Source organism: Malus domestica, chromosome 05 (genome assembly GCF_042453785.1).
Source record: "Malus domestica chromosome 05, GDT2T_hap1".
Lineage (NCBI taxonomy): Eukaryota > Viridiplantae > Streptophyta > Magnoliopsida > Rosales > Rosaceae > Malus > Malus domestica.
Genome location: NC_091665.1, coordinates 25,671,667 through 25,683,904, shown reverse-complemented (window position 1 = coordinate 25,683,904; position 12,238 = coordinate 25,671,667). Strand labels below are relative to the sequence as shown.

At 38.9% G+C, this 12,238-nt stretch overlaps 1 protein-coding gene across 2 annotated transcripts; it reads right to left on the bottom strand.

Moving 5' to 3' along the window:
- Window positions 1–6,435: 6,435 nt before the first annotated feature.
- On the bottom strand, window positions 6,436–12,133 carry LOC114824852 (disease resistance-like protein DSC1). 2 transcript variants are annotated; one of them, XM_070822438.1, is made up of 6 exons: window positions 11,911–12,133; window positions 10,141–10,657; window positions 8,793–9,885; window positions 8,387–8,671; window positions 7,318–8,283; window positions 6,436–7,236 (listed from the first exon to the last, which is right to left on the bottom strand). In XM_070822438.1, exons 1-6 carry the CDS (start codon window positions 11,942–11,944, stop codon window positions 6,670–6,672), a joined length of 3,462 nt encoding a protein of 1,153 aa, XP_070678539.1. In that variant the 5' UTR covers window positions 11,945–12,133; the 3' UTR covers window positions 6,436–6,669. The 2 variants fall into 2 exon arrangements, with proteins under 2 accessions (XP_070678539.1, XP_070678540.1); XM_070822439.1 differs by having other exon boundaries at window positions 6,436–7,222; window positions 11,911–12,081.
- Window positions 12,134–12,238: the final 105 nt, after the last annotated feature.

Genomic DNA, 12,238 nt, shown 5'->3' with positions numbered 1-12,238 from the left:
GCATAATAAGGACAATCATACGTGGAATTAATTAATTAAAGTCAAAACCATTTAAAGGATAAAATCTCTTGTTTGTAGGACACTATATACGTGCTTCAGTTGTGGTTTAACAACTGACAAATGTGGAGGTTTTTTAGGCTTCAACGATCCCACGATAGTTGGGATGCAGTTGGATTATAAGTCTATGTAGGAGGTGTCCCTGCTCACGGGAAGATAACGTCAAAACAAGATCTAGAACTATCGCTAGGGTTTTGATATCAGGTTCCTCAGTGAGTAGAAGACTCTTGGTTTTGCTGCTGTCTTTGCTGCTTGATCGATGGGGTTATCATGTATGATTGATGTCTTTCTTCATTTCAATTCTTGCAATGTTCTATGTAAGATATGTAGGAGATGTGATCCTTGTTGAAGACTAACCAGATGTAGGTCTAACACATGCCACACTTTTTCACCATATGACTCCAGTGAAGTCTGCTGAACGTATCCAGTGTTAGACCAAGTCGTTAGTTTGTGTGGAGTCTTGTATTTGGTTTCAAAGACTGTTTGTTTGAAGTCTTGTATTTGGTTTCAAAGACCTCTCTCTTTAGAGTTGGATAGGCTTAGGACTTTATGTAACTAGGGTTTTCAAACCCTAAATGTAATCTGTATGTTTTGTATGTTGGCTATAAATATACGCAACCCAAGTCTTCCTGGGTATGCAAAGTTGATGTGAAACAACCCTCTTGTCAAAGATACAAAACCTGCAATTCTTGAGTTTGTTTATGGTACACAGAGCCTTTTGAGTCCAACGACAACGATCCAATTTTTTTTTTCTTCTTCCCATTGTCCACTACCTTCTACCATGTCGTCAGAAGTTAACACCAATGCCACCAACTCCAGCAACAACCTTATCCCTACCCCACCACCTACAATCAATCCCTTTTCCTCCGCAATGACCACCATCGTTAATATTAAGCTGGACCGAACCAACTATCCTTTGTGGTTGGCACAGAGTCTTCCTATCCTGAAGAGTCGAGATCTGATGGGATACGTGGATGGCTCCTGTGTTTGTCCTCTAAAGCATCTCGCTGGAGACATAGCAGTTAATCCCGCGTACACTAGCTGGGTACAACAGGACCAAATGATCCTTAGTTGGATCAATGGTTCCCTCACCGCCTCTGTACTGTCCACCGTGGCAAGCAAACGCACTTCGCGTGCAACCTGGGAGGCTCTGGAGCAACGTTATGCGTCATCTTCACAAAACAGGATCTTGTTTTTACGAAACGAGCTGCTACAAACCAAAAAAGGTGACCTCTCTGTTGCTGATTTCCTTGACAAAATGAATTCTATTTCTGATAACCTTGCCCTACTGGCAAGCCTGTTGATGATGATGAGTTAGTTCAGATTATTCTTAATAATCTGGGACCGGCTTTTGAAATGACTGTGAATGCTGCGCAAGCACGTGATACTCCTATCACGTACCCTACTTTGGAGGCTCTCCTTCTCACTACTGAGAGGAGAATGGTGGAGCAGACTGTTCCTTTGGTTGAAACTGCTCCAGTGACTGCATATGTCGCTACAAGAGGACGTGGTGGACGTTCTCGAGGCGCGGGCCGTGGTGGTGGTCAGTCCAATCGTGGTTCTTCTATGTCCCAGCGAGGGGGTGCTCCTCGCAACGGAAACAACAGTAACACCAATCAATGTGTGCAGTCTGCCGACAGGTTTGGATGTGGCAGTGGCCGCATAACGTGCCAGATTTGTGGAAGAGAATGGCATCCAGCCCTTGACTGCTACCAACGGATGAATGCTGCATACGAGGGGCGTATCCCAGCCCAGCGTCTCAGTGCTATGGCATCATCTCCACTCCCACTTAATCGTCAACAAAATTGGTCTTGGTTACTTGACACTGGGGCAAATGCTCATGTGACTCCTGACCTTCATAATCTGGTGAATCCCAATGAGTATACTGGTAATGAAAATATTGGAGGTGTAGGTAATAATTCTGGACTATCTATTGCACATTCTGGTTCGACTACAATTAAGACTGATTCTTGCTCCTTTAACCTAACTGATGTCTTTCACTGTCCTTCCGCCTCAACTAGCCTAATTTCTGCCCATCGTTTTACCCTTGATAATCACTGTTATATACTTATTTTTCCATCTTTTTTTGTTATAAAGGACCTCAAGACTCAGAAGACGTTTTTCCAAGGGAGGTGTGAGAATGGGTTATACCCATTTCCAAATGGCGGTGGATTATCCAAACGTTTCTTGTCTGCATGTTTTGGAGTTCGAGTGTCTGCACAGAAGTGGCATGCTCGTCTTGGTCATTATGCGTCTACAATAATAAAGTTTTTGATTTCCAATAAACAAGTGCCAATTAGTGGCACCTCTGATTTACGGTTTTGTCAGTCATGTCCTTTAGGCAAGAGTACTAAATTGCCTTTTAAGTCTTCCGAGTCCGTTTCAAAGTTTCCGTTAGAACTTTTGCATTCCGATGTTTGGTGTTCCCCCGTTGTTTCCATTGAAGGTTATCGTTATTACGTATTATTTGTTGATGATTTTTCAAGATATTCGTGGGTTTTTCCAATGAAAACTAAGTCGGAAGTGTTTCAAATTTTCATGAAATTCTAAGCAAAAGTTGAAAACATGTTCAATCGTTCCATCAAAGTAATTCAGTGTGATGAAGGTGGCGAGTATACAAGCCATATGTTTCGTGATTTTCTTGTAAAGCATGGCATTTGTCAACGGTTTTCATGTCCTAAACATCCTGAACAAAATGGTCTCGCTGAGCGAAAACACCGTCATTTGTCGAAACAGCCATAGTCATGTTGTCTCATGCTCACATTCCTTCCCACTATTGGGTTGATACATGTCAAACAACCACCTACATCATAAATAGGCTTCCTACTCGAGTGCTTGGTAACATGTCTCCCTATGAAAAATTGTTTTGCAGAAAACCACAGTATGATTTCTTTAAAGTGTTTGGGTGTCGGTGTTTCCCTTGGCTACGCCCTTATGCACAAAACAAGCTCGAACCCAAGTCTAAATCGTGTGTTTTCTTAGGATATTCCTTGGATCATCAAGGCTATAAATGTTTGGATTTATCCACGAGACGTATCTATTTGTCTCGCCATGTCCTATTTGATAAGGACTCCTTTCCGTTTCAGGATTTCACACCTCCAAAGGAAAACGTCACCTCAGGTAACAATTCCAACCCAGACTTACTGTTTGTTTTTCCTAATCTTGCTCCTTCCTCTTCTCTACACCTTCACAGCCAGCCACTTGAAGCCGTGTGTCAATCCCCTCTCCCTGCTTCTACCCCAAACACTACCTCACCATTACCTCCGTCCGTGTCCCAACCTAGTCCCCCTGCATCTACATGCTTACCCATTGTTCCACCTAACCCTAGTGCGTCTGTCCTTCCCTTAGGATTACCAACTGAGCAAGAATCCGTCCCAGCTTCTGTTCAACCAGTGCAGACTGTGCATGAGTCACCACCAGTTCACTCTATGACCACTCGTTCTAAGGATGGCATCTGTAAACCTAATCCCAAGTCGTTAGTTTGTGTGGAGTCTTGTATTTGGTTTCAAAGACTGTTTGTTTGAAGTCTTGTATTTGGTTTCAAAGACCTCTCTCTTCGGAGTTGGATAGGCTTAGGACTTTATGTAACTAGGGTTTTCAAACCTTAAATGTAATCTGTATGTTCTGTATGTTGGCTATAAATATACGCAACCCAAGTCTTCCTGGGTATGCAAAGTTGATGTGAAACAACCCTCTTGTCAAAGATACAAAACCTGCAGTTCTTCAGGTGGTCAACAGCGGGCACTCTGTTCGTACTTCGAATCCTTATTATAAAGTTCAAAGGCTTCATACAGCAGGAAGACGTGATCTGAATCTAATCTGCACGAATAAACTTTTCCAACCAAACATGGAACTTGGAAAGGACAATTAAATTCAAGGCTTTTCACCATTGCTAGTTTTGAATTGTACATGCATCCAAACTGCACAACCCATTAAACCAGACAACTGTCGAATGCAACGACAACAGATAGAGCGAAACCCAAGAAACCTTTACGAAACCAATTTGCAGGAAGCTTGATAGTTATGGAAGATCCCTCATTCTGATTGTTGAACGAATTTGGAATTTCATATCCCTGACAACCAATGGAAAGTAAGATCATCACCAACTAGGCCAGATGGCTCGTGGACCCCTGGGAATCTGAAAGGGCCAAAAGGCCAACCGGCTGTCCACTTTCAGCCAGCCAGCCAGCCAGCCCACTGGCTAGCCCAATTTCAATTTTTTTTTGGGTAAATTACATTTTCATACCTCAGGTTTGGAGTATATTTCAACTTCATACAATATCCTTGATCTGTTAAATGCTGACGTGGCTGCCACATATATGCCATGTGGCTGCCAAATGTCTACCACGTGGCAAAAAAATTTTTTTTTTTAATTTTTTATTTAAAACCTAAATCTTCTAAATATAAATAATAATTAAAATTACAAAAAAAAAGGCTGAAATAAACCACCCCGTCAACCCCCCACCCCAAACCAAAACCCAGAAACCCACAACCCCCCAAAACCAGAAACCCAAAAAGAACCCCCACCCGCCTGCGAGCCTCCTTGTGCACCCCCCCCCACCCGTGGCCCTCCCTCCCTCTGCATCCACCTTCGCAGACGGGATATGGAGGGTTTTTTTTTTTTTTTTTTTTTTTTCTTGGTTTGCAGGGAAGAAGAAGAAGAAGATGGGGGAGATGGGTTTGGGGGTTGCAGGGAGAAGAGAGGAGGATGAGGGGGGTAAGATTTTGGGGGGGGGGGGGGGGGGGAAGCGAGGTGAGGTCGCCCGGAGGGGGGGGGAAGGAATTGGGTTTTGGGATTTTTTATTTTTATTTTTTCCCTTCTTCCTCCCTCCTCTTCTTCTTGCTGCTGCGGCAGGTTTTTGGATTCTGGGTTAGGGATATGGATTTGGGTCACAGGGGGGGAGAACTGGGTTTTGGGATTTTTTATTTTTTTTTACCTTCTTCCTCCCTCTTCTTCTTCTTCTTGCTGCTGCAGCAGGTTTTTGGATTCTGGGTTAGGAGGGATTTGGGTCGCTGGGGGGTAGGGATAGTGAGTTTAATTTTTTTTTTTAAGAAAATTCAGGTTTAAATTTTTTTTTATTTGCCACGTGGCAGACATTTTGGCAGCCACGTGGCATACATGTGACAGCCACGTCAGCATTTAACGGATCACTGGATGAAAAATGTAACGGATGTATTATTTTGAAATAAAATAGTACTTAAGGTATGAAAGTGAAATGTTTTGAAGATGTTGTATGAGGTTGTAATAGACCTCAAAACCTGAGGGGCTACTGTGTAATTTACTCTTTTTTTTTGTTCTTTTACCATTGCCCAGCCCACTTTAGGGTTTAGGGCTTAGTTTTTTTTTTTTTTTTGACCTTTTTTTTTTAATTTCTAATTTTTTCATACACCATTTCTCACATATTTTTCACTATTTCATATTATCTTACATCATTTTATTTCAATTCTTCACATTCCATATTATAGTCCTTTGGTATTGAGAAAAAAACTTAAAGTACACAACTCTAACACAAGTATTGGAGAGACAACACAAGTAAATAAATTACTTGTATTACACACAAAAAATATTACAACATTCACAAGGACGCAACTTTAGAAGCAATGACAATCACTCACTTTTTAGAGATACACTCTAGATCACTCACACTCCTACAAAATTATTCTTATTTCTCACTTTCACTTGGTTGCCTTCTTGATTGGTTGGTTGGTTACATCTAACAATACAACCATCTCATATATATATAGATGGTACATACCGACACCATTGAGTCGGTGCTTATGGCTAATCACATCCTAACCACTAATTCAAACATGTTCTAGTATATTCTAATCACAACCGACCTACTTAATTACTTCCCAACCACGTGTGGTTTGTTTCTAGATTTTCCACCAACATACCATTTTTCTAGATTATTCCAGCCTAAGTTAACCGACTTGGCTTTTTCAAATTGATGCTACTTTGCTAGAGTTTTCTAGCATAACACTTTACCGACAATAGCTTGCTAGAATTGTCTAGCATATTCAAGCATGCATCGGCCACCTTAATATTACTTGCTAGAATCTTCTAGAATTCAAACACCAATTGGTTGGTGTTGATCTTCAACATTTGGCTCTCGATTGGAGACTGTTTTTGTAACAAGCTAAAACAAACCCTATAACCATTTGGCCCTCGGTTGGAGATGGTAGGGAATATGACCCTACACTGTTCATTAAAATACTAATTTCTTGAAGTGCCAGAGGGCTAAAACTAGCCCTTTGGCCAGCCTTCGGTTGGAGATTGCCTAATATGATTAAATTCCCTATTACCGGTGAGGTTCTCCAAAAAAGAAAAAAGTTATGATATAATGCGAGTATGAAACTAGTTGTTATAGTCAACTATTGTGATTCAAATTGGTTTAGAAAAGTCTTATAGACAGAGGTTGAGTTTGTTGAGAGCATACATGAATTCCACATCGCAGAAAGGAGGACCTTACATGTACATCTAGAATAGCTTTCGACCATTTCCAGCACATTATCACAGAAACTTTGTATAACCACTGTGCTTATACATTTCATATTACCATTGTACTTATACATTATACATCATCGGAAGGAGACCCCATTTTGGATCGATCAGCTGCGTTGTGTCTGTCGACTTGTCACCATTTTTGACATCAAATCAACTGCGGCATACGAAGTTTTTAAACCTTTTATTTTCCAATCATCTCCCAAATACAACGGCAAGATCCCACACTTTGTCACAATGATGTTGGAACAATCAACGGCTCTCCCATCAGGACGCTGGTCTATTACTGGGTAAAATTCAAAAATGGCATCCGTGACGCCATTCAAGTTTCCTTTCTCTACCCGGTCAAAGGTACTAAACCAGATGAATACGTGAGACGTGTTGAAGCTGCAGTCACTGATTTCTCCATAGTCGGCAACCACGTAACTCCGATGACAGAAAGGATGGTCACCATTGGCTTTGAAATTAATCTTACATCCAAGCTTCAAACTCCCTTTTACATTATAGTTGTCGAATGCAACAACAGCAGAATAAGCGAAACCTAGGAAGTCTCCACCAAAATGTTTTGGAGAAAGCTTGATCCTTATGGAAGATTGATCACAACTGTCACGGAACCAACTTGGAATTTCACCACCGATACATACAACGCAAATTAAGGATCTGAAAACATATTCCTGGTCAGTGAAAACATATTAATGTGTTAGAGAGCAGAGAATCACAGTTATTAAATTTAAGAGAGAGAGAGAGAAACGTACATTACTTTCTTCTTCAAGTTGTAGATGAGATGCTACTTCAATTTCTTCTTGTTCAAGGTACTTTGATAATGCAGTTGCCATTCGCATAATTCGAATGAGCGCATCTGCTATTATATAACCCCGAACATGCCGAACCATTACTCCACAATTTGAAAATGTAAATTGCTCCTGAATCCCTCGAAAATGTTTATATTCATCCCAATCTAGAACAAGCGCAGTCTTTAAACTCACTCTGTTGAGTGACGTGCAGCCGTGTGCCTGAAGCCAACGTACGCCTGGAAGCTTTGGTAAAGATTCAAGGCTCCTGCAATTGGTTAACCACAGCCAACGCAGCCGAGAAGCTTCTTTGATGCTTGCAGGTAGGCTCTTGATCGCGGTTCCGCTCAGATCAAGTCTCTCAAGTGATTTCAAATTACCAATGCTTTCTGGGAGACTCACAAGCATTTTGGAGTTGTTCAGTTTAATCTCACCAAGACCAAGGAGACACTCCAGTGGTGATGCGGGCAATACTTCAATTGCTGTCCCACTCAAATCTAACTCTGTTATATTCCTGGGAAGCTTAGAAAACTCGACAAGAGATGAGCAGCCCTTTAGACTAAAAGAACCGGATACTTTCAAATTACAAGTGTTGCTTGGAAGATTCTTAAGGTTTTCACAAAAGTGAACTTCCAGGGAACAAAGTTTTTCAAGAGACCAAACTGATGAAGGCAATTCCTCTATTGCGGTGCTATCTAAATATAAGTATTCAATACTGTGTGGCATCTCTGAAAGGTATTTGAGTTTTGTGCAGTCTGTCAGGTTTAGATAACTAAGCTTCTCGAGATACTGAAAATACGAAGGAATTTCAACCAAACTTTTACACCCATAAAGATCTATATGCTCAATGTTTGGACTTTGAGAGAGATCTGGAACTTTAATCAGACGATCACACGAACCAAGATCCATCACTTTTAAGTTCCTAAGATTCTGTAACAAATCAACGATAAATGGAAAGAATCAATAACAAACAACAAAACAAGCAAACTAAGAGATATATATAATAACTAGTAAAATAATTGCATATACATACCTGGCCTTCGTTCCAAAGTTGCTCAATGTGGCTGTTGTGCATTTGAATCTCGACAAGATTCTCCGAAGAAATTTTTGATGGAAAAGATTTGAATGGGTATCCTTCCAAGTCAAGATAAGTAAGAGAATGGGGAAGAGAAACTTTTACTTTGCAGTACATGTTACAGCTAGAGCTATAAACATATAGCAATTTTAGATCGTACATCTTTTTGAAGTCCGCATGATTCAAGTGCATCCCTTTAATCCCAGTCCTGCTAAAGAGAATGGCTTGAATCATTGCCTTTTCCTAGCAGTCAAGAGCAAAGTGTAGATGTGAGAAGTTGAACATGTAAAAATGTGATTATATATTTACCACTATTACCTTACTATTTTAGTTTTTAAATATAGTGGATGGATTTGGCTCTTACCGTATTGGTTTTCAATTCATGATTGACATCCTCAACAATGACCAACCGATTGCATTTTCTGGGCTCTTCGATAGATTGTTTGCGAACAATTTCCCTACCCATTTCTTGTAACAAATTATGCATCTCCAGGCTGTTATTTGTTGAAACTGATATGAGAGACTTATCAGTCAGAACTCTGATTCCCGCTGCACGAAAACCATACATATGTAACATTTCATTTACAATGTATACATCTTTCCCTTGATAGAAACATGCTATATCAAGAAATATCTCCTTCTCATTTTCATTCAATCCATCATAACTCTGTCTCAACACTTTCCAGATCTTTTCGTTTCCAAATTCTTTCAACTCCTCTACCCAATCTGCTTTGCTCTCACAGTGAAGGAATGAGGAACCCAAAATTTGAAGAGCTAATGGAATTCCTCCAGCATATTCTACCACAACTTTTGACAACTCTGTATAATCTTCTCCAGGAGTGTTATTTTTGAAAGCACTCAAATGAAAGAGTTGAAGAGCTTCATCAAAATTTAATCTCTCAACCTCATATATTTTGTTATGGTCGACATATGTTTGGAGTAGGCTCCTATCTATAGTTGTTATAATGATTCTACTTCCAGGGCCAAATAAAACAGGATCTCCGGCTAGAAAACTTAATTGGTTTGCATCATTTACATCATCCAGAACAATGAGGACCTTCATACACCCCATCCTCTTTCTCACAAGATCTGATCCTATTGTTGGAGTGCTGATATTTAGATCTTTTTCCTTTAATATCTCACCAAGAAGTGTATTTCGCAAGTGAACAAGTCCATCTTTTTGTTCTGATTTCTCTCTAACATTTCCAAGAAAACAAGAAGCTTCGAACTTAGAAGAGAGTCGGTGAAACACAACATCAGCAAGAGTTGTCTTGCCAATGCCACCCATGCCCCAGATACCTATACCGTAAACATCAAGTGAATCAAGGCATAATGACGACTCAATTTGTTCAAAGCGTCTTTCCATTCCAACCAGGCCCTTCAAAACAGTTGATGATTTTTCATTCAATTTGGTCCAAATATCGTCTACAACTTTCTTAACTAATTCAGCCTCCGTCCTGACAAATATATATGATTACGAGGACAAAAATCAGTTAGTAATAAGTATGCCTTGATTAATCCTGTACTAATAAGTATGCCTTAATTAATCCTGTTACTCCTATATGTATTTTATTTTACATTTCTTCACAAATTACTTAGTTAGTTTGCTACCTAATTATATTACTTACCAATTACAAATAAGCTTGTATAATAAATATATAAATAAATAAAATAGCCGTGAGTAAAAACAAATGAATGACAGAACTAATTACCCTGTTTTGCTTGAATTATCAAACCCAGAGAGATTGGCTGCATCCGCCAAAGCAGCCCTCCACTTGTGCACCTTGCCCATACTGCCCTTTAAGCATTTTTCGTGTTCAGCAATTGCATTTGCATAAATCCCGTTTTCTTTCCTTAAATCTGAAGGACTGATGTCGTAAAAAATGGGTACAACAAATTGGCCATTTTTTTTCTTGCATTCCATTATATGCACCAGTTCAATCAAACACCATGAGGAAGACGCAAATTTCTGTGAGAAAATGATCACCGAAAGCTTTGATTTCTCGATAGCATCAAGAAGGGATGGTGCAATTTCATCTCCTCTGTGAATTCTGCAATCTATGTAGGTTTCGATATTCTTGCTAAGTAAGGCATGATGAAGATGGCTGGTAAAAGTACGGCGGGTGTCCTCGCCTCTGAAACTAATAAATACATCATGCTTTCCTCTATGAGTTGGGGGTATAGAAAAAGGCGGAGGTGAAGAAGACGAAGCCATATCCTTTTTGGAACCTGCAAACCCCACAAGTCAATCTTTCAATGAGAACGAGAAATGATGAACCAAAAATTCTTCATCAGATTACAGTCTTCACTAAATAACAAGAAATTATGAAATGATGAACTCAAAGACTTATATATGTATGTATTCTGGTTAATCTTATTTTACTACTATAAAGTTTCTTGATTTTCAATATTTGATGTATGAAGCCTTATTTAATTGATGACGTGATATCCACGTGTTAACATGAACCCACGTGGATAGTAAAAAAATTACAAAATCATAAACTAAACAAAAAGTTAGAAGAAAAAATTGAAAAATCCTGTTCTTGCTAAAGTTATTTTCAATCAATAAAAGTTAAATCCTCAAAATCCAAACTCCAAATCAAACCCACCACCGATTTCATCCCCAAAATCCCAACGCTAGAGTTCCGATTCTTCCAAAAATTCCAAATCCATAAAAAAAGGCACTCAAACCGCTGTTTCTGATCCTCCTAACAGCACAATTCCTACCGTCTTCTCTCACTGATTTCCACGCCGGAGCTCCGCCCTCGCTACGCCACCCCCAGAGCTCCGCCCCCAAGAAAGAAGCTGCAGAGATTGGAAGTCTATGCTTTTTTTTTATTTTTTACTTTCTGAGAAAAAGATAAAAGTATATGATTGATTGCTAGATGTTTCAATTCGGATCATGCATGAAAGAAGTTGCAGAGACTACCTATATAATGTTTCACCGAATTGTAAGGGATGTATTCAATTCAGGATTTGAGAGATTTTAATGAATTATAGAGATTTTATGTAAAATTTTGATTCAATTTTTTCGAAATTTCATAAAGAGATGTGAGATTTGTAAATACTTAAAATACACTACAAAATCTCTCAAATTCCATTTAATTCTTCAACATTTCTAAATTCTTTAAATTCAAATTATAATTGAATACACCTGATATGTTATAATTTTTTTTAAATTCTAATTGAATACATTCATATTTATAAGGATTTTGATAAAGTATCTTAAAATCCTGATTGAATACACATTGAATTTTAGAGAATCACTTAAATTGAATACATCTGCATTCATTAAAAGAATTAAAATCCTTCAAAATCTCAATTGAATACATCCCATAGTATTTTTGGTTAAATTAGTTGACTTACAGAAACAAAACAAAAACAAAAACAAAAAAACAAAAAAAAATCCAAGAAAATCACCAGAAATTACTCAGGCAGAGAACAAATCAAATTAGGAATAAAAGAGTAGTAAGGAGACTTACTTGTAAAAGGATTCAAGCCATAAAGAAGTTGCATTACCTCCAGACCACGATAAAAATTGCAGAGAGATGGATTGGATTACGTCCAGACCACTATAAAAATTGCAGAAAGATCAACTCCGATGACGAAATATTAAATGCGAAAAAACCAAATGAGGGATCAAAACGAAGCATGTGAGCTAGAAAGAAGATGCAGAGACTATATATAAGCACAAAGAAGGGATCCAGGAAAATCACCAGATCGAGATTAAATAAAAGGGAACTTTAACGAAAAGCTCCCGGTACTGTTCACTTTAACGAAAAACCACATTTTTACACTAAAAAGTCAATT

Coding starts and splice junctions, on each gene's coding strand:
- LOC114824852 (XM_070822438.1), bottom strand. CDS start 11,944: ATGCAACTTCTTTATGGCTTGAATCCTTTTACAA. Junction 9,886..10,140: donor GATAATTCAAGCAAAACAGG/GTAATTAGTTCT, acceptor TATATTTGTCAG/GACGGAGGCTGAATTAGTTA. Junction 8,284..8,386: donor AACTTTGGAACGAAGGCCAG/GTATGTATATGC, acceptor GATTTGTTACAG/AATCTTAGGAACTTAAAAGT.